The following is a 22,520-nucleotide window of genomic DNA, read 5'->3' on the forward strand; positions in this document are numbered from 1 at the left end:
CAGCAGCAATCATTCCACAGTTAGCTCTCACATGATTCTCCTTGAAGATATAACAATTCCCTGATTATTTATCTTTTGGAGGATGTCACCATGAGATGAAACATGTATTCCTCCTGACTTATTTTCTCTTAAAACTCTTAAAACTTAAGCACCAAAGAGGAGGTGCTTAATTGAATTGAATGTATGGGTTCAATTAAGATATCTTGTCTCATTTCAAGAAACACATGTTTCTTATTTAACAAACACTCTAGAACAATTATTCTTAACATCAAAATTACTGGTTAGTCAAATTTTTAATTTACTCAAAATGTACATTAAATATTCAAAGTCAAATATGTTCAAAATGTATTTTGTCTTTCACTCCAAGGCATGTGTATTATACAAATATAATCCAGAATATTGTAGTCTGTAGAAGATAGGATTATTTGTTTCCAGTGGAGGTGCAAACAAATATATGATGCCCCCAAATTTAAAAATAATAGAAAATGGCAATCCATACAAGCAAATCACTATTGTAAAATATCATGTAGGAAACGAGTTGCCAGTCCAGGTTCGATGCACGATGCTGGATGCTTGGGGCTGGTGCACTAGGACGACCCAGAGGGATGGTATGGGGAGGGAGGAGGGTTCAGGATGGGGAACACGTGTATACCTGTGGCGGATTCATTTTGATATTTGGCAAAACTAATACAATTATGTAAAGTTTAACAAAAAAAAAAAAACCCAGTCAATCCTAAAGGAAATCAACCCTGGATATTCATTGCAAGGACTGATGCTGAAGCTGAAGCTCGAGTACTCTGACAACCTGATGTAAAGAGCCAATTCATTGGAAAAGACCCTGATTCTGGGAAGCACTGAAGGCAAAGGGAGAAGGGGATGGCAGAGGTTGAGGTGGTTAGATAGCCTTACCAACTCAATGAGCATGAATTTGAGCAAATTTCAGGAGATAGTGAAGAATAAGGGATCCCAAAGAGTCAGACATGACTTAGCAACTGAACAACAATCTTTTCTGTGGTTTTACACAAAGATTTACACAGAGTATAAATCTGTATTTAATGTTCTACATACCATCCTAGTGTTCTGAGATCTTGACTCAAGAGAAGTGTAGCTGGGTACCACTCATTCTTTCTCAAAGTGTAGAGGAAGAAATCATATTTATCAAAGGATTGGAATGTTGAAGCAATGTGTAAAATTTAAATTTTATGTCTTGATTCACTCTATAACTTATGCCCAATTACAACCATATTATTTTTTGTTTTGTTTATTTTGTTTCATTTGCTTGACCACGAGATACAAAGAGCAAGACCTATCAGTCGTCTGCATTGGTATAGCTGCATCATATTTGCTTGACCCTAATTATATTTTAATTATCATTTTATATAGATGTTTAATTATTAAAACATTTTTTGTATTTTTTTGTAAGTTACTTCAAATTCATTGTGTAAAGGGCAAAGCTATAAATAGATTTCATTCAAAGACTGGCATTTATTTATTGGTATGTATTTGATCAAGGTCATCAGCTCTCATATTGAGCTTATCCCTCAGACTGAATATGCCTCTGAAGTTTTCCTGAATGATTTGATGGTTTGGTTTCTACTAGAAGCACCTCTGGAGTTGATTCTTACTGGTGATTTTAAATGTTTATCATTGACAACTGAGGCTGTGCTGCATTTAAGTGTTCTCCTAGATATGTCTGCCTGCAATGCAAGAGAATTCGGGTTTACCCCTAGGAGGGGAAGACCCCCTGGAGAAGGGAATGGCAACCTACTCCAGTATTCTTGCCTAGAGAAGTCCATGGACAGAGGAACCTGGCAGACTAGAGTCCATGGGGTCGTAAAGAGTTGGACATGACTGAGAGGCTAACACTTTTTCAGTTCTCCCAGATCTCAGGTTGCACATAACCATAACACCCTGACAGATATTTTTTCTTTTTTGCAGTTGTTTAAAATTTTTATACATGGCTTAAGACTTTTTCCTTAGTAGTTTTATCTGATTTTCTCTCATATGAGCCTGTCTTAAATTTTTGTGAAATGTATATAATAATCAATGTTTCCCCAATCCCAAACATTTAAGTTATGAAGATAGATTATTGTTTCAAAATGTAGTTATTTTATTGATATAAACATATTAAAAGTTGTTGGACTAATGTAGAATTTCATGCTATCATGTATGATTTATATCTCTTAAAAGGGCTTCCCAGATGACACTAGTGGGAAAGAACCCACCTGCTAATATTGGAGACACATAAAAGGCTTGGGTTTGATCCCTGGGTTGGGAAGATCCCCTGAGGGAGAGCATGGCAACCCACTCCAGTATTCTTGCCTGAAGAATCCCATGGACGGAGAAATGTGGCGGGCTACAGTCATGGGGTCACAAAGAGTTGGACATAACTGAAGCAGCTTAGCACAGCACGCACATACCTCTTAAATCCATGCCTGGTACAAAGGATTCAGTAATAACTAGCTATGACGATGAGGAGGGGGCTTATTATGTTTATTACATTGACCCTTAATTTATATTGACATGTAATTATGATTCCGATATTTTCATGCTTATTCTGCATGTTTTTCTTTTTTTTCAAATCTAAATATTTTATTGTATAGTTGTTACACCCCAAATTGTGCTTTTTTCACTATATACTTTTAACTTGAAGACATCTGTAAAATTAGTATATTACATACATCCTGAAAGAAATTCCACTAACTATAAGCTATTTAAATATTGCATATACAAAAAGTATTTAAAGGGGGGAAGGGGAAAAACTTATTTATAAAACAGAAGTCGGATGTAGACTTAACAATTACCAGGGGATACAAGGGAGTGGGGTACATTGGAAGATTGACACTGGCATATACACACTACTATACATAAAACAGATGGAGTGGGAAGTGACAACCCACTCCAGTGTTCTTGCCTGGAGAATCCCATGGACAGAGGAGCCTGGCAGGCTACAGTCCATGGGTTTCCAAAGAGTTGGACGTGACTGAAACAACTTAGCATACATAAAACATGTAACTAAAAACCTGCTGTATATCACAGGGAACTGGACTCAATACTGTGTTCTGTATGACAAAAGAACAAGTGGATATATGTATAACTCATTCACTCTGCTATACACCTGAAACTAATTCAACACTGTAAATCAACTATACTGCAATAAAAATATAAGAAAGTATTAAAGGAAGGCCAGTACCATATAAACAGCATACACTTAAATACGAAGATGAATATTTAACATACAGGGTAATGTTTTTTTTTTTTTTTTCCCACTAATAAGCTAAAGGTCCATTTCAAGATGTTTCTTTCTTTAGTATGGTTAATTTGTTTTATTAGCAAGCAAAGCCCTGTAAAGGATGGCATCATCTAGTCCTTAGACTCAGATTCATCTTCATCTTGTCTAATCTGGAAGTAACGAAGCTCATAAGTCTCCTTGTCAGATGCAACCACAGGAAGCCAATCATGAAGACTGTTCTTTTTAAGGTATTTCTTGGTAAAGTACTTCAAATACCTTTTAGAGAACTGTTTCTCAGAAACAACTATGATTTTATTCTTGAAGTGTTCAGTGTGAACGACATTCCCAAGATTTCCAGTCTTTCCATTCACTTTAACCTTCTCCAGCATAAACTGTTCAACATTTCCAGAATCAAAAACTCCATCTTCTACTGGATGAGTAAACTCCAAATTAAACTTCCAGGTTGACTTTTTAGGCTTCTTGTCTTTCTTCTGCACCATCTTGAAGGCTTCCTGCACAATTAGAGCCTTTTTTTTTTTTTTAAGTTGACTTTTTCTTGTAATTTGGCATTACCTGGAACTTAATGAGTATGTTTCATAGACTTAATTGCAAGTTAGGAAAAACAATAGGTACAATGAGACTTAAATGTGCATACTTTGAGAAGACACGTGTCTGTGTACTTTCTCAGGTTGCAATTGAAGTATTGATAGCATCTGTGACATGTCTATCACCTGATATATTCAAAACAACGTGGGACAATACTAAAGCTTTAGTGAAATAAGATGGATTTGCTCACATTATGTGCAGATGTGAATAATCATTAATATAGCTAATTCAGAAATTAAAATTCAGGAATTAAATATTTAGGCAATTAGTTTTATTAAATGAATAACGTTTTGACAGCTTAACCACTAAAATACCTTGTTCAGTTCTTTCACATTTGAGGTGAGGAAACTGCGGCTTCAGTGGGTTGTTACTTGTCTGAGTTTATGTGAGTTTTGACGGACAGAGTCAGGTCTCCAATCAGGAAATTTTTAAGCAAAATCCAGTTCTTTTTTCTACAACAAGCTTCTTCTTTATTGTGTTTATTATTTTCCTCTGAGGGTGTGTGTGTGTGTGTGTGTGTGTTTGAATGATGATGGTGGCAGTGAGTAACAAATATTACATAGTTTTTATAAAGTTATTGTACCTAACACAAAACTTTAATTTAGACACCAATATAGTCAAAATGTTTGCTAAATTTTTCTTTTTAATGTACTTCTAGTTCTTTCCCAAATACTGAACAGCCCTATCCACCAATTTCGCATTGATTTCAAATATCAGAAAAATTCTCCCATTGTTTTATTATTAAAAAACACTTTGTTATAAGGTCTTATGATTCCTGTTTTCAGTCTGCACAGCTCTTCTGGATTGTTGGCAAGAGATATTATCAATGGAATTTAGAAGCAGCAAGCTAACATTAATTCTGTATAGATATATGCAGTAATCTCATGGTTAAGATTATACTAGAAAGGCAATGTAAAAGTAAAAAAAAAAAATCTAAATCTTTTTTTTTTTTTTTAGTTTCATGACATAATTTATTTCAAGTGAGGATATCAGGAAAGTTTACTTTCCATAAATTACTCTCAGATGTCTGTGCCTGAGAACTTTGATGATAAGAACTTAGCAATGTAGATACATATCCTCTGAGTCCTCAGATGGGACTACTGCAGTAAAAAGATCAAATATAGCCCAATAGAAGTGAGTCTCAATATGCAATTTCACACAATATGCAATTTCAAATTAGTTACCTGTAATATTGTTTTCTTCTCCATTTCTACCAAGAAGCTGATTTGGGATTCATTTATATTCAGTAAACAAAATGAAATCTCTTTCTGTCACTGCTCCTAGCCTCAAAGCCTAGAGGAGTGCGGCAGAGATTAATGGTCGTGATTAGCTCCCCACAGGTTGTGGTTTCATGCCCCAGTGATCGTTCTGTCATTATTCTGCATGAGATGCAGCTCGAGCCACATATGCTTTCAGCCACAAAGCCAGACAAGACCAAAAGGTCAGGCTACTTAGTAGCTTGATATTCCCTCATTCTGGCACATATACTCCCAGCAAAAAACCATTGGGATTATATAATTACTGTATTAACATGGATATATTAGGTTATGTGGTAGGGTCTATTGTGAAGTATAATAGATTAAAATTAAGGAAAGAACCATTTCCTTTATGGCATCCAGTTGTCTACTGTATTCAACAGGAAGAATATACTAGACAAGTGGCTTTGATCAATCAGGAGTAGTTTTTTTTTTTTTTTCCCTAATTTATTTATTTTTTATTGAAAATTAATTGCTTTACAGAATTTTGCTGTTTTCTGTCAAACCTCAACATGAATCAGCCATAGGTATGCACGTATCCCCTCCCTTTTGAAACTTCCTCCCATCTCCCTCCCCACCCCACCCCTCTATGTTGGTACAGAGTCCCTGTTTGAGTTTTCTGAGCCATACAGCAAATTCCCATCGGCTATCTAATTTAATCAGGAGTAGTTTTGAAACAAGCTCTCACCCCCACACGTCATCTCATTCTCAATCATTCTATTTTGTGAATTGCAGATTTTGAATTTCTGCCTATTTCTTACATTCCCACTTACTCTATATTTTAGGAAAATGGTACTAAGTCTGTCAGTGTCTCTGCACTTCTCTCTGTTGCAAGTCAAGCCATAACTTTGAGTTTATCATTCAAAAGAGTAGGTGCTTTTCCTATTACAAAATAGAATGGCCCTCAAATTAAATCCTCTAAGCTCCATTGGGACATAAAAATTTAAAATAAGCCTGCTCCTAAACTTTTCCAAATTCCCCAAATGGATTTTCACTAAATACTTCATATTTCTCACAGGTATGAAATATGGGGATTAGGGTGGCACAACTTTAAGTTGCTATAGTCAAATGCTGCCAGATTTTGATACCAAGAAGAGTAAATAGTATTTCACAAAACTAGGAACTTTAAGCAAATTTTCTCATATGCTTTTATTCCTCAAAAAAATTGTTTTTTTCTCAGAAGTTTTCCCATACATTGAAAAGAGTATATGGCACTGGTTTCATTTTACCTGTTGGCTCTGGTGCTAGTTTAATTCTAGATGTTTAGTACTCGAATTATAAGGCATTTGATTCTTCATGACTTACAGCTCTAGTATCCTTTACCCCCAAAGAGCTTAACCATCCTTGTTGCATCAGTGAGTTTTCTGTTTCTTTCAGTTCCCCTTTATAGTGTGTTTTATAAAATAATAATTTATAGGAACACATATGTCAAGTATCTTAAAATGTCAAAGTACTGCTAATCCATATAGAATAATATTAGTTTCACTATATGTAGCATTTAATAATTTCAAAATTAAGTAACTAATAGATTTCAGTCCTTTCCAAAATTAAAAGATTCAGTTTTTGAAGGGGTGCTAACGTTATTATGAGAATGAATAACATTTATGAAAATAATATCTCCATTGCATTGTTATATACATGTCTGTTAAACTGAATATAAATCAAACATTTTTGGAAGTAAATAATATAAATATTATTTAACTATTAGTTTATTCCCAATTGCCTATTAATAAAGAGAAATGGAAACTAAGATTTAGGATGATTGAATGATGCATGGGAATCATTACTTCTTATCCTAAAGGGGAAGTAATGCTCATAGCTTAAGTGAAAAGTCACACCGAGATGTTTCAGAATCGGAATACTTGGAGTTGACTTCCTGTATAATTTCTAAGCTATTCAAATTATTTCTAAATATTATGATCTTTTATAAATATAGTCCAAAGGATCATTCCATAGAGTTTGCAGTTCAACCTAGAATAGGGTAAATCATGGGAAAAATATTTCATACTACTACCTGATCTCAGAAATGGAGCTACTATGTGCTGATTAAAAAGACAGAAAGCAAACATTGACTGTATAATGGAACATTTTTCAGTGTTCATATTTGCTTTAAGGGCTTGATTACATATTTATTTATGGATATTACTACAATTTTAGTTAAATATTTACTATAAGCTTTCCAGTAGAATATGTGTGTATGCATAAATACCTACACACACATGCCTTTAGAAACACTCCAAAACAAATCATAAAAATACAGCTTAAAAGAGGCATTCAAAATGTTAGGTATGTTAAAGAAAACTTTAACATATGATAATGAATTGGGTACCAGATAATTACTAGACTCTTGTGAAATTCTTTAGTGATTAAGTGAGGTAATGAGTATTTCTTTCAGTTCTATTTTAAACTTCTGTTGGAGAGAAATATAATTGTTATTAGAATGGCCAGACTGTTTAATGTTATTCCATGTTTAATTACCCACTCTTTTCTGACCAAGAAGAAGAGTAAATTTCAGGGAATGGGTAAATTGGCCAAATTTCAAGTATGGTAAATTTCATGCAACTTTTTCCTTTTTCTCCACCATTCATTTATGCCCAAAATAAGTTTTAATTTATTAGACATTCATTAGAGATTCAGTACTTGGTTATACGTGTAGCACTCATATCCATGAGTGAGACAGTGCGTGGCTGGATCTGTGGGGGAAAATAGAGTGTTGAAGCCATAAGGGTGGTAGTGTGCACAGGTCAAGGGTACAATATCTCTAGGCTAGTGGGTGAGTCATGAGCTAAATGATCTGCAGGAAACTAAATGTTCTAATGCAGTGTGTTAGGTGGTGAGATGGAAAATGAAACATCACATCATCGTGTTCTCTTTTAAAAATTTGCAGCTATATCCTGCAACTTTACTATAGTCATTGATTAGTTCTAGTAATTTTCTGGTGGAGTCTTTAGGGTTTTCTATGTAGCGGATCATGTCATCTGCAAATAGTGAGAGTTTTACTTCTTCTTTTCCAATTTGGATTCCTTTTATTTCTTTTTCTGCTCTGATTGCTGCGGCCAAAACTTCCAAAACTATGTTGAATAGTAATGGTGAAAGTGGGCACCCTTGTCTTGCTCCTGACTTTAGAGGAAATGCTTTCAATTTTTCACCATTGAGGATAATGTTTGCTGTGGGTTTGTCATATATAGCTTTTATTATGTTGAGGTATGTTCCTTCTATTCCTGCTTTCTGGAGAGTTTTTATCATAAATGGATGTTGAATTTTGTCAAAGGCTTTCTCTGCATCTATTGAGATAATCATATGGTTTTTATTTTTCAATTTGTTAATGTGGTGTATTACATTGATTGATTTGCGGATATTGAAGAATCCTTGCATCCCTGGGATAAAGCCCACTTGGTCATGGTGTATGATCTTTTTAATGTGTTGTTGGATTCGGATTGCTAGAATTTTGTTAAGGATTTTTGCATCTATGTTCATCAGTGATATTGGCCTGTAGTTTTCTTTTTTTGTGGCATCTTTGTCAGGTTTTGGTATTAGGGTGATGGTGGCCTCATAGAATGAGTTTGGAAGTTTACCTTCCTCTGCAATTTTCTGGAAGAGTTTGAGCAGGATAGGTGTTAGCTCTTCTCTAAAGTTTTGGTAGAATTCAGCTGTGAAGCCGTCTGGACCGGGGCTTTTGTTTGCTGGAAGATTTTTGATTACAGTTTCAATTTCCGTGCTTGTGATGGGTCTGTTAAGATTTTCTATTTCTTCCTGGTCGAGTTTTGGAAAGTTGTACTTTTCTAAGAATTTGTCCATTTCTTCCACGTTGTCCATTTTATTGGCATATAATTGTTGATAGTAGTCTCTTATGATCCTTTGTATTTCTGTGTTGTCTGTTGTGATCTCTCCATTTTCATTTCTAATTTTATTGATTTGATTTTTCTCCCTTTGTTTCTTGATGAGTCTGGCTAATGGTTTGTCAATTTTATTTATCCTTTCAAAGAACCAGCTTTTGGTTTTGTCGATTTTTGCTATGGTCTCTTTTGTTTCTTTTGCATTTATTTCTGCTCTAATTTTTAAGATTTCTTTCCTTCTACTAACCCTGGGGTTCTTCATTTCTTCCTTTTCTAGTTGCTTTAGGTGTAGAGTTAGGTTATTTATTTGACTTTTTTCTTGTTTCTTGAGGTGTGCCTGTATTGCTATGAATTTTCCCCTTAGGACTGCTTTTACCGTGTCCCATAGGTTTTGGGTTGTTGTGTTTTCATTTTCTTTCGTTTCTATACAAATTTTGATTTCTTTTTTGATTTCTTCTGTGATTTGTTGGTTATTCAGCAGCGTGTTGTTCAGCCTCCATATGTTGGAATTTTTAATAGTTTTTCTCCTGTAATTGAGATCTAATCTTACTACATTGTGGTCAGAAAAAATGCTTGGAATGACTTCTATTTTTTTGAATTTACCAAGGCTAGCTTTATGGCCCAGGATGTGATCTATCCTGGAGAAGGTTCCATGTGCACTTGAGAAAAAGTTGAAATTCATTGTTTGGGGATCAAATGTCCTGTAGATATCAATTAGGTCTAACTGGTCTATTGTATCATTTAAAGTTTGTGTTTCCTTGTTAATTTTCTGTTTAGTTGATCTATCCATAGGTGTGAGTGGGGTATTAAAGTCTACCACTATTATTGTGTTATTGTTAATTTCTCCTTTCATACTTGTTAGAATTTGTCTTACATACTGTGGTGCTCCCGTGTTGGGTGCATATGTATTTATAATTGTTATATCTTCTTGGATTGATCCTTTGATCATTATGTAGTGACCTTCTTTGTCTCTTTTCACAGCCTTTGTTTTAAAGTCTATTTTATCTGATATGAGTATTGCTACTCCTGCTTTCTTTTGGTCCCTATTTGCATGGAAAATCTTTTTCCAGCCCTTCACTTTCAGTCTGACAATGGATTAAAGACAATCTCTTTAACAAGTGGTGCTGGGAAATCTGGTCAACCACTTGTAAAAGAATGAAACTAGAACACTTTCTAACACCATACACAAAAATAAACTCAAAATGGATTAAAGATCTAAACATAAGACCAGAAACTATAAAACTCCTAGAGGAGAACATAGGCAAAACACTCCCTGACATATATCACAGCAGGATCCTCTATGACCCACCTCCCAGAATATTGGAAATAAAAGCAAAAATAAACAAATGGGACCTAATTAACCTTAAAAGCTTCTGCACATCAAAGGAAACTATCAGCAAGGTGAAAAGACAGCCTTCATAATGGGAGAAAATAATAGCAAATGAAGCAACTGACAAACAACTAATCTCAAAAATATACAAGCAACTCCTACAGCTCAACTCCAGAAAAATAAATGACCCAATCAAAAAATGGGCCAAAGAACTAAATAGACATTTCTCCAAAGAAGACATACAGATGGCTAACAAACACATGAAAAGATGCTCAACATCACTCATTATCAGAGAAATGCAAATCAAGACCACTGTGAGGTACCATTTCACACCAGTCAGAATGGCTGCGATCCAAAAGTCTACAAGCAATAAATGCTGGAGAGGGTGTGGAGAAAAGGGAACCCTCTTACACTGTTGGTGGGAATGCAAACTAGTACAGCCACTATGGAGAACAGTGTGGAGATTCCTTAAAAAACTGGAAATAGAACTGCCTTATGACCCAGCAATCCCACTGCTGGGCATACACACCGAGGAAACCAGAAGGGAAAGAGACACATGTACCCCAATGTTCATCACAGCACCTTTTATAATAGCCAGGACATGGAAGCAACCTAGATGTCCATCAGCAGATGAATGGATAAGAAAGCAGTGGTACATATACACAATGGAGTATTACTCAGCCATTAAAAAGAATACATTTGAATCAGTTCTAATGAGGTGGATGAAACTGGAGCCTATTATACAGAGTGAAGTAACCCAGAAGGAAAAACACCAATACAGTATACTAACGCATATATATGGAATTTAGAAAGATGACAACAATAACCCTGTGTACGAGACAGCAAAAGAGACACTGATGTATGGAACAGTCTTATGGACTCTGTGGGAGAGGGAGAGGGTGGGAAAATTTGGGAGAATGGCATTGAAACATGTAAAATATCATGTATGAAACGAGATGCCAGTCCAGGTTCGATGCACGATACTGGATGCTTGGGGCTGGTGCACTGGGATGACCCAGAGGGATGGTATGGGGCGGGAGGAGGGAGGAGGGTTCAGGATGGGGAGCACATGTATACCTGTGATGGATTCATTTTGATATTTGGCAAAACTAATACAATTATGTAAAGTTTAAAAATAAAATAAAATTAAAAAAAAAAAAAGAAAAAAAAAATTACAGCTATAACGTAAACTACATGTGTGAAAAAATTAGGCACTTTTGAGCAAAATTATGCCCCGACCAGTAATACTGAAGAAGCTAGGGTTGAACAGACCTATGAAGACCTACAAGACATTCTAAAACTAACACCCAAAAAAGATGTCCTTTTCATTATAAGTGACTGGAATGCAAAAGTAAGGAGTCCAGAAATACCTGGAGTTACAGGCAGATTTGGCCTTGGAGTACACAGTAAAGCAGGACAAAGGCTAATAGAGTTTTGCCAAGAGAACGCACTGGTCAGCAAACACACTCTTCCAACAACATAAGAGATGATTCTACACATGGACATCACCAGAGAGTCAATACCAAAATCAGGTTGATTATCTTTGCAGCCAAAGATGGAGAAGCTCTATACAGTCAGCAAAAACAAGACCAGGAGCTTACTGTGGCTCAGATCATTGAACTCCTTATTGCCAAATTCAGACTTAAATTGAATAAAGTAGAGAAAAACTCTATAGACCATTCAGATATGATCTAAATCACATCCCTCATGATCATACAGTGGAAGTGACTCCAGGTGTTCGATCTGATAGACAGAGTGCCGGAAGAACTATGGAGTGAGGTATGTAACATTGTACAGGAGGCAGGGATGAAGACCATCCCCAAGAAAAACAAATGCAAAAAGGCAAAATGGCTGTCTGAGGTGGCCTTACAAATAGCTTTGAAAAGAAGAGAAGCAAAAAGCAAACGAGAAAAGGAAAGATACATCCATTTGAATGCTGAATTCCCAACAGTGGCAAAGAGAGAGAAGAAAGCCTTCCGCAGTCATCAGTGCAAAGAAATAGAGGAAAACAATAGAATGGGAAAGACTAGAGATTTCTTCAAGAAAATTAGAGATACCAAGGGGACATTTCATGCAAAGATGGGCTCAATAAATGACAGAAATGCTATGGACCTAACAGAAGCAGAAGATATTAAGAAGAGGTGGCAAGAATACACAGAAGAACTATACAAAAAAGATCTTCATGACCCAGATAACCACAATGGTGTGTGATCATTCACCTAGAGCCAGACATCCTGGAATGCAAAGTTAAGTGGGCCTTAGGAAGCATCACTATGAACAAAGTTAGTGGAGGTGATGGAATTCCAGTTGAGCTATTTCAAATCCTAAAAGATGATGCTGTGAAGGTGCTACACTCAATATGCCAGCAAATTTGGAAAACTCAGCAGTGGCCAGAGGACTGGAAAAGGTCAGTTTTCATTCTAATCCCAAAGAAAGGAAATGCCAAAGAATGCTCAAACTACCACACAGTTGCACTCATCTCACATGCTAGCAAAGTAATGTTCAAATTTCTCCTAGGTAGACTTCAACAGTACATGAACCATGAACTTCCAGGTGTTCAAGCTATATTTCTAAAAGGCAGAGGAGCCACAAATCAAATTGCCAACAGCCATTGGATCATCAAAAAAGCAAGAGAGTTCCAGAAAAATATCTACCTCTGCTTTAATGACTATGCCAAATCCTTTGAATGTGTGAACCACAACAAACTCTGGAAAATTCTTCAAGGGATGAGAATATCAGACCATTTGACCTGCCTCTTGAGAAATGTATGAAGTTCAGGAAGCAACCATTAGAACTGGACATGGAGCAACAGACTGGTTCCAAATAAGGAAAGGAGTACGTCAAGGCTGTATATTGTGACCCTGATTATTTAACTTATATGCAGAGTACATCATGAGAAATGCTGGGCTGGATGAAGCACAAGCTGGAATCAATATTTCTGGGAGAAATATCAATAACCTCAGATATGCAGATAACACTGCCCTTATGGCAGAAAACGAAGAACTAAAGAGCCTCTTGATAAAACGGAAAGAGGAGAGTGAAAGAGTTTGCTTAAAACTCAACATTCAGAAAACTAAGATCATGGCATCTGTCCCATGACTTCATGGCAAATAGATGTGGAAACAATGGAAAGAGTGGCTGAATTTATTTTCCTGGGCTCCAAAATCACTGCAGATGGTGACTGCAGCCTTTAAATTAAAAGATTCTGGATCCTTTGAAGAAAAGTTATGACCAAGCTAGACAGGGGAGACATTACTTTGCCAACAAAGATCTGTCTAGTCAAAACTGTGGTTTTTCCAGTAATCATGTATGAATGAGAGTCTTGTACTATAAAGAAAGCTGAGTGCCAAAGAATGGATGCTTTTGAACTGTGGTGTTGGAGAAGACTCTTGAGAGTCCCTTGGACTACAAGGAGATCCAACCAGTCCATCCTAAAGGTTATCAATCCTGAATATTCATAGGAAGGACTGATGCTGAAGCTGAAACTCCAGTATTTGGCCATTTGATGCAAAGAGCTGACTCATTTGAAAGAATAAGGCCCTGATGCTGGGAAAGATTGAGGGCAGGAGGAGAACATGATGACAGTGGATGAGATGGTTGGATGACCTCACCTACTCAATGGACATGAGTTTCAGTAAACTCTGGGAGTTGGTGATGGACAGGGAGGCCTGGTGTGCTGCAGTCCATGGGGTCGCCAAGAGTCAGACACAACTGAGCAGCTGAACTGAGCAAAATTATATATAAAAAGTTTTAATACTATATCTACTATAAGATTATGTATGAGAAAGAGGAATCCATGAGATGGGCTAAATGCTGGTGGACGTCAGGTTCTGAGAGAGACCTGTGGCAAAGGACAAGAGGGTGTTAGCAAGCCCACCCTCCCACATGGAGGGGCACTGTTGAGAAAACAAAGGTTAACAGGTTTCACCAATTCAGAGGCTGTTACTTGAAGATTTAGAACACCCAAAGCTCCAACTGGCTTTTTTATGCAGAAGAAAGCTTTTCATCATTGTGCCCCTCCACACCAACACCTTCTCTAGCCCTAACAGTTAAAAATGCCATATTCATTTGAAGTCAAATGAAAGTGGGGCCACTAGAGTTTCCTGAACAGTTAAATTCTAACAACCCATGTGTCTTTCTTACCACTGTGGATATTCTGCCCTGTCAAATTCCTCTCACTAGAAAGTCTTCTCTGAAGCACCATACACACGAGAGTAACTTGTCGAGTCCTAGGCTAGCTGAGTTCTACCAAGCTCCTCTTGGAACTCTGTTTATGACCATTTCCTGTCCACTGATAAGAAGCCCTTTGCAGCACTGGTACTAATTCCCAGGTGCCAATCATGTCTATGCTCTCAGAAACATTAGGAAGGTTTATTTTTGCCAAAACACTTTTCTTGCTGTTTTCTTTTAGCTCTCACCTCATTGTTATTTGCTGAATTCTGAACTCTTTGGGGAAATAAGCAATATGTTTATAACTATTGAGTAAGTGGATAGAAGGATTTTGCTGGCAACAGTGAAATATAAGGGAAAGCAGATAATTGGCAGTATGGGGTTCTTTCTGGGAATGGTTTCATTGCCAACAGTTTTAGCTATGTTTGTAGTGATATAAAAGAAAATTAGGAATTTGCAAATATTTTAGAGTTAAAAATATAATTTAACCTCTGTTTCCCCCGCCCCCCCTGGTGGTTAGATTTATTTTTCCTTTCTTTTCTCATTGAAATGGATATTTAAGAAAAGTTGGTAATGGTAAATCCAGGAACAGTGTAAGGATTCTAAAAGCTGTTTAAACTTTACTGTGTCTTTTAATGAAAAGGAAGTCACATATAAGAAACAGATGGCCATTCAAAGGAATTCAGATTGATATTATTTTATTGAATTATAAAATTATTGGAGAAAATAAGTTTAGATAGAATTCATGGTATTTACAAAAAAAAAAAAAAAAAACCCACAATTGCTTCTTTAAACAAAGCAATAGAATTTATGAAGGGGCCTCAGCTATATGTTTGAGAAGGCAATGGCACCCCACTCCAGTACCTTTGCCTGGAAAATCTCATGGATGGAGAAGCCTGGTGGGCTGCAGTCCATGGGGTCACTAAGAGTCGGATATGACTGAGCGACTTCCCTTTCACTTTTCACTTTCCTGCATTGGAGAAGGAAATGGCAACCCACTCCAGTGTTCTTGCCTGGAGAATCCCAGGGATGGGGGAGCCTGGTGGGCTGCCGTCTATGGGGTTGCACAGAGTCGGACACGACTGGAGTGACTTAGCAGCAGCAGTATGTAGATAAATCAGACTTATAGAGATTTTTCAAATTTTAGTTGCTAATTTCCTTGCCTATTTGCTTAACTCTAATTCTCTTCCACTAAAGTAGTAGTTTATGACCTTGGGTATATATTCGTATTGTGTAGAAAGTTCTTATTTGTTTATTCACATTATTTATTTGGATTCGAATAGGTATAAGTAATTCTTTAAGGTTTGCAGGTGGTTCCAAAATACAAGCAGGGTTGAAAAACACTGTGTTAGGAGTGAGGAAGTCTCTCTTTGTGAATCGTCCAGATACAGACAAAATCCCTTCTATATAAGAAATTAATGATTATATTTATTCTTTTTATAATGCATAATACCTGTTACAATCCCTCCATGGTTCAGTGTTTAGAAAAGGACAAATTAGTGCTGATTTATGTCCTTCTTCAAGATTATGATATCTGTCAATCTAGAAACCATCTACAAAATTACCTGTGCCCATTTTGATACAGGGTAAGTTTGTTTTCTTTGAAATATACTCTTTTAACCTATGAAAGGATAATGGCTCTTCTGAAATAGCATGCATTACAAAAATCATTTTATTAATGAAAATGTTTCACTATAAGAGAAACCTGAGTGCTAGGAATTAGGTCGTAGGTAACCTCAAGCTCACCACACACACATATATATCAGTTCAGTTCAGTCGCTCAGTTATGTCCGACTCTTTGCGACCCCATGAATCACAGCACGCCAGGTCTCCCTGTCCATCACCAACTCCCGGAGTTCACTCAGATTCACATCCCATTGAGTCGGTGATGCCATGCAGCCATCTTATCCTCTGTCGTCCCCTTCTCTTCCTGCCCCCAATCCCTACCAGCATCAGAGTCTTTTCCAATGAGTCAACTCTTCACATGAGGTGGCCAAAGTACTGGAGTTTCAGCTTTAGCATCAGTCCTTCCAGTGAACACCCAGGACTGATCTCCTTTAGAATGGACTGGTTGGATCTCCTTGCAGTCCAAGGGACTCTAAAGAGTCTTCTCCAACACCACAGCTCAAAAGCATCAATTCTTTGGTGCTCAGCTTTCTTCACAGTCCAACTCTTACATCCATACATGACCACAGGAAAAACCATAGGCTTGACTAGACGAACCTTTGTTGGCAAAATAATGTCTCTGCTTTTGAATATGCTATTTAGGTTGGTCATAACTTTCCTTCCAAGAAATAAGCGTCTTTTAATTTTACTGCTGCAGTCACCATCTGCAGTGATTTTGGAGCCCAGAAAAATAAATTCAGCCAGTGTTTCCACTGTTTCCCCATCTATTTCCCATGAAGTGATGGGACCACGTTTTCTGAATGTTGAGCTTTAAGCCAACTTTTTTACGGTCTTCTTTAACTTTCATCAAGAGGGTTTTTAGTTCCTCTTCACTTTCTGCCACAAGAGTGGTGTCATCTGCATATCTGCATATCTGAGGCTATTGATATTTCTCCCGGCAATCTTGATTCAGGTTTGTTCTTCTTCCAGCCCAGCATTTCTCATGATGTACCCTGCATATAAGTTAAATTACACACACACACACACACACACACACACACACACACATATATATATTTTCTTGAAAGTGCTTCAGTTACAAAGGACTTTCCAAATGACATGGTTTAAAGCCTAAACATCAATGTGCAAATCCATTTTTTGAGCAAATATTTGCTTTATTCAAAACTGTGAGGTGTTTTTATTTTTCTCACTTATATTGCAGATCTTTAACATACTAAGCATTAACATTATCATCACTTATTTTTATGAAAATAGCAGAATGGCATTCAAACTGGAAGCTGTTTTTGCCTAAGTATCTTTTTTTCCCCTCTAAACCTAAACTGCTCCCCAGTTCTTTAGATTTTATAATCAATTAAAAAAGTCAGACTAATAGAAATTACATTTCCCAGTTAGTCTACTGGGTTTTTAGATTATTAAAAATATAGTGTAAAATTGCTGTGGGAAAGAAAGTCTTTAATCAGCATATCTTGAAGAATATATATTTTTTGCTCATAAATATTAACTGCTACAAAAATTTGTCCTCATGTGGTAAAAAATTAAAACTAGAAGAGTAGACAAAATATATGAAATGATTTTAGACATCACACAATAAGCACCACAGAACTGTGATCCCTGAGAAAAGGGAAATTATGAAATGAGGTGTTTTCCAGAACACCGAATAAGGAGTTGAAAGCAAAGTACACCCCAATCATCTGACTGAGCTGAGGAGACAGAGGCTAGAATTTGGAGAAGTAAAGATGGCTAAAAATGATGGAGCAGCCTTCTGAAGTTAGACATTGCACACAGACCTCCAAAAATATACAGTTTGTTCTGAGAGGAGATGACTAAAGATTAAAGAAAGAATCATTAGAAATAAGTAGAAAAAATATTCCCCAGATCTGGGAATAGTTTATAATCCCTAGAGTTTAGAAGAGAGACCTCGGTTACATGGGGCGTTGGGGAAACTCCTCAGGAGGACTTTGTGTGGTAGGCAGACTCTCTCCCTCCTGGAGAAATGTGATCTTCACACTCTAATCCTTTGTGTTGGTTGTGTTACAAGGCAGAGGGACATTACAAGTGAAACCTAGATTATAGACCTTAAAATAGAGGAAGCTTCCCCTATGACTCAGCAAGTGAAAAATCGGACTGCAGTGCAGGAGACACAAGTTCAGTCTCTGGGCTGGGAAGATTCTCTGGAGAAGGAAATGGCAGCACATTACAGTATTCTTGCCTGAAAAATCTCACGGACAGTGTCACAGAGTCAGACACAACTGAGCCACTGACAGACAGAGATAACTATAATAGAGTCATTGAGAGGACTTTTAACAGACATTTAATTATTATATAGTGAAATATACAAACAATTAGCTAATTAAGAAAATGACAGTAACCTAACCTTAAAATAGAGAGGTTATCCTGGATTAGCTAGTTGCACCGGATGTAATCCATTGTTAATAAATGTGAAAATATATTCTATATGGTGGATGAGGAAATTTCTTATAGTAATGGTGCTAAAGGTGGGTGGATGAAGTACAAAGAGTATAAAATTCAATTAAGGACAGATATGTTCAAAGTCACCATGAGTGAAAAATTTAGTTTTCAGTTATGAAGAAACCTAGATTAAAAAGAAAATATACAAAGGAAAAAAATCACTTTCTTTCTACTCAAAAATGGTTTAAGTGTTGCCTCTATGAAAACTGATAAGTTCAATTGTATGATGTCTGTTTTGCACCTCTACTTTGGAGTGTAGATAAACATACTCATTTCATTTTAAAAATAGGTATTATTTGATTATTAATATTTGTGATTCATTTATAGTCTGACAGAGAAGCCTGTACATATATTTAGACTTTGTTTCAATGTAGCATGTTTTTAAGTTCCTCCTACCCATTTGATTTATAAATCTGAAACCATGAAATTTTATGCTACATATGTATTTAAATAATATTACCGTTCAGCATAAATTAAAACCTTAAATAAGTAAAAATCTCTTATTTCTTTTTGCATGCCTACTGCTTGCCCTGTATAAGCAGCCTGGTTTTCAGATATAGTGAGATTTTTTTTTCCTCCTTTGAGGAGTATATTCATTGGCTAGTGCTTCCGTTATCCACAAACCACGGTGCTAAAAAAAAAAAAAAAGAAATGTGTTGTCTCACAGTTCTGGAGGATAGAAGTTCAAGATCAAAAGTTGGCAGAGCTGGTCCTTTCTGAGGCTGTGAGGAAATCTGTCCCATACCTCTGATATTGCTTTCAGTGATTTGTTGGCAGTGTTCAGAGTCTCTGGCTTGTAGAAACATTGTAATGATCCTTGCCTTCTTCTTCACATGGATTTCCCCATGTTTGCAACTCTACTTCCAAATTTTCACTTTTTAGGAATACACTAGGAGAAGGAAATGGCAACCCACTCCAGTGTTCTTGCCTGGAGAATCCCAGGGACAGGGGAGCCCGGTGGGCTGCCGTCTATGGGGTCACACAGAGTCGGACACGACTGAAGCGACGTAGCAGTAGCATTCATGTTGGATCAGGACCCAACCTAATTACCTCATTTTAATTTGATTATCTCTGTAAGTTGTTCATTCTTCAGTCACGAAGTTGTGTCTAACTCTTTGTGACCCCATGGACTGCAGCACCCCAGTCTCCCCTTCCCTCCACTATTTCCCAAAGTTTGCTCAAATTCATGTCCATTGAGTTGGTGATGCTATGTAACCATCTTATCCCCTGACCCCTTACTTTTCCTGTTGACTTCAATCTTTCCCAGTGTCAGAGTCTTATCCAGTGAGTCAGCTCCAGGAGATAGTGGAGGACAGAAAGCCTGGCATGCTTCAACTTAGTGACTGCACAATAAGAGGTCTGGCTCTGATGACCATCCGGCCTATCTGCTTATGGCTCATTTAGCAGCCTTTCCGAAAAAGGCATGCCACTCCTTTTCTGATGACACAGTTAAAGACCTAAAACCACAGAGTACTGGTCTGGTTATACTCCATCATTACCCACTCCAGTATTCTTGGGCTTTCCTGGTGGCTCAGCTGGTAAAGAATCTGCCTGCAACGTGGGAGACCTGGGTTCAATCCCTGGGTTTGGAAGATCCTCTGGAGAAGGGAAAGGCTACCCACTCCAGTATTCTGGCCTGGAAAATTCCATGGACTATATGTATAGTCCATGGGGTCACAAAGAGTCAGCCATGACTGAGTGACGTTTACTCCACACTCAAGTCTAATTTTGAATGGCATGTCAACCTTTTCGAAGTCTCATTGACATCAGAAATTCCAATACGTAACATAATCTCATTATTTTGTTTGTTCTGAATCCCACAAATTTGACTATCTTATTTTTGTTATTTAAAATTACCTAAGAATGGAAGCTAAGAAAATGTCTACACCCAAAATAATAGTTACTAGTGCAAAATCTACTGAATCAGCCACATCATTAGTTTTGCTACTTCTTATATTGTTACCTTCAAATTCCCAACAGGAAATTGGTTTCAGAATCATATCAACTCTCAGAGCACCTTTCATCATCTAAGGGACATGGTTGCCTTCTCCCGAGGCAAAGGCTTAGAAGAGAATCACTGAGCTCTAAAGACTTTACTGTCTTCTCTTCCTCTTTGTTTCTCCTTCTCCTCACTTCCAGAACTTCCTTGTTGCTTAAAACAGTAGGGCACTGCTGATTAACAAGAGCTCTGGGTTTCTCATGCATAAACATACAGACTTGAGACCTCTAGACTTGGTTGTTGATAGCCCAACAAGTGACACAGGAACCTGGAAAATCCTTTCTCTCTCGATGGAACTTGTTTCTCACAGCTAGTATCTTGCTGTCAAATCTTACTTTTCATGTCAAAGATGAATTTTACCAGCTTTTAAGTTTCCTTATTATAAACAATATAAAACTTTTATTGAAGTATAGTTGATGTATAATATTATATGCTACAAGTGTACAATATAATGATTCACATTCTTGAAAGTTATACTCAGTTTATGGGCCTTCTCTGGTAGCTCAGCTGGCAAAGAATCTGCCTGCAATGCAGGAGACCCCAGTTCAACCCCTGGGTCAGGCAGTTCTCCTGGAGAAGGGATAGGCTACCCACACCAGTATTCTTGGGCTTCGCTGCTGGCTAAGATGGTAAAGAACCTGCCTGCAATCAGGAGGTGTAAGAGACACCGGTTCAATCCCTGGGTCAGGAATATCCCCTGGAGGAGGGAATGGCAGCCCACTCCAGTATTCTTTCCTAGAGAATTCCCATGGACAGAGAAGGCTGATGGGCCACAGTCCATGGAGTCATAAAGAGTTGGACATGACTGAGCCACCAAGCACAGCACAGCATATTCCATTTGTAATTATAATAAAATATTGAGATTTCCATGAACAGAGGAACCTGACAGGCTACAATCCATGTGGTAGCAAAGAGTCAGATATGACTGACCCATTAACACACAGACACATTATCTATATTCCTGTGTTATGCAGTATATCCTTACAGCTTATGCAGTCTAATAGTTCATACCTCTTAAGCTTCTACCAGTATACTGCCCCCTCCCCCTTTCCTCTCCCCACTAATTTGTTCTCTATATCTGTGAATCTTCTTTTTTGTTATGCTTACTAGTCTGTTATATTTTTTAGATTCCACATATAAATGATCTCATGCAGTATTTGTCTTTGTCTGATTTATTTCACTTAGCGTAATGCCTTATAAGCCCATCCATGTTGCTGCAAATGGCAAAATTTCATTATTTTTATGGCTGACTACCATTCCATTGTATAAATATATAGTAAGTCCCCTACTTATGAATAATTTTCATTATGAAAGCATTTTCATTAAGTCCAGTTTGTTCGATAAGTACAACAAACTTAGCCTAAGTACCCAACAAACACAATTGGCTGTATAGTACTGTACTATGATAGGTTTGTAATCCTCTTCACACAAATAATATGTACATAAAAAGGGAACAAAAAATAAAATGCATTTGATATTATACTACAGTATCTTAAAAGGTGAAGTAGTGCATTATAACAGCTGGCATTCAGGGGTTGGCATACACATTTCCACCTTTGAAAATATGTAATTTAAAGGGTTGTATGTAGGGGATTTACTATGTATCATATCTTCTTTATCCATTCTTCTCCTGATGGACACTTATGTTCTTTCCATATCTTGGTGATAGTAAATAATGCTGCTATCAACATTGGGGTGCATGTTTCTTTTCAAATTAGTATTTTTGTTTTGGGAGGTGTATACCCAGTAGTGGAGAAGGCAATGGCACCCCACTCCAGTACTCTTGCCTGGAAAATCCCATGGATGGTGGAGCCTGGTAGGGTGCAGTCCATGGGGTCGCTAAGAGTTGGACATGACTGAGTGACTTCACTTTCACTTTTCACTTTCCTGCATTGGAGAAGGAAATGGCAACCCACTCCAGTGTTCTTGCCTGGAGAATCCCAGGGATGGGGGAGCCTGGTGGGCTTCCGTCTATGGGGTTGCACAGAGTCAGACA

At 37.2% G+C, this 22,520-nt stretch overlaps 1 protein-coding gene across 1 annotated transcript; it reads right to left on the reverse strand.

Annotated features, from left to right (window-relative positions):
* Positions 1–3,258: 3,258 nt before the first annotated feature.
* Positions 3,259–3,741, reverse strand: LOC133233366 (ribosomal protein eL22-like). The gene has a single exon (XM_061393149.1). It carries the CDS (start codon positions 3,730–3,732, stop codon positions 3,364–3,366), a length of 369 nt encoding a protein of 122 aa, XP_061249133.1. The 5' UTR covers positions 3,733–3,741; the 3' UTR covers positions 3,259–3,363.
* Between the last annotated feature and the right edge of the window lie 18,779 nt (positions 3,742–22,520).

Source organism: Bos javanicus, chromosome 20, assembly GCF_032452875.1.
Source record: "Bos javanicus breed banteng chromosome 20, ARS-OSU_banteng_1.0, whole genome shotgun sequence".
NCBI classification, from domain to species: domain Eukaryota; kingdom Metazoa; phylum Chordata; class Mammalia; order Artiodactyla; family Bovidae; genus Bos; species Bos javanicus.

What these genes read in the sequence shown, in the direction of transcription:
- LOC133233366 (XM_061393149.1), bottom strand. Translation starts at nt 3,732, where the DNA reads ATGGTGCAGAAGAAAGACAAGAAGCCTAAAAAGTCAACCTGGAAGTTT.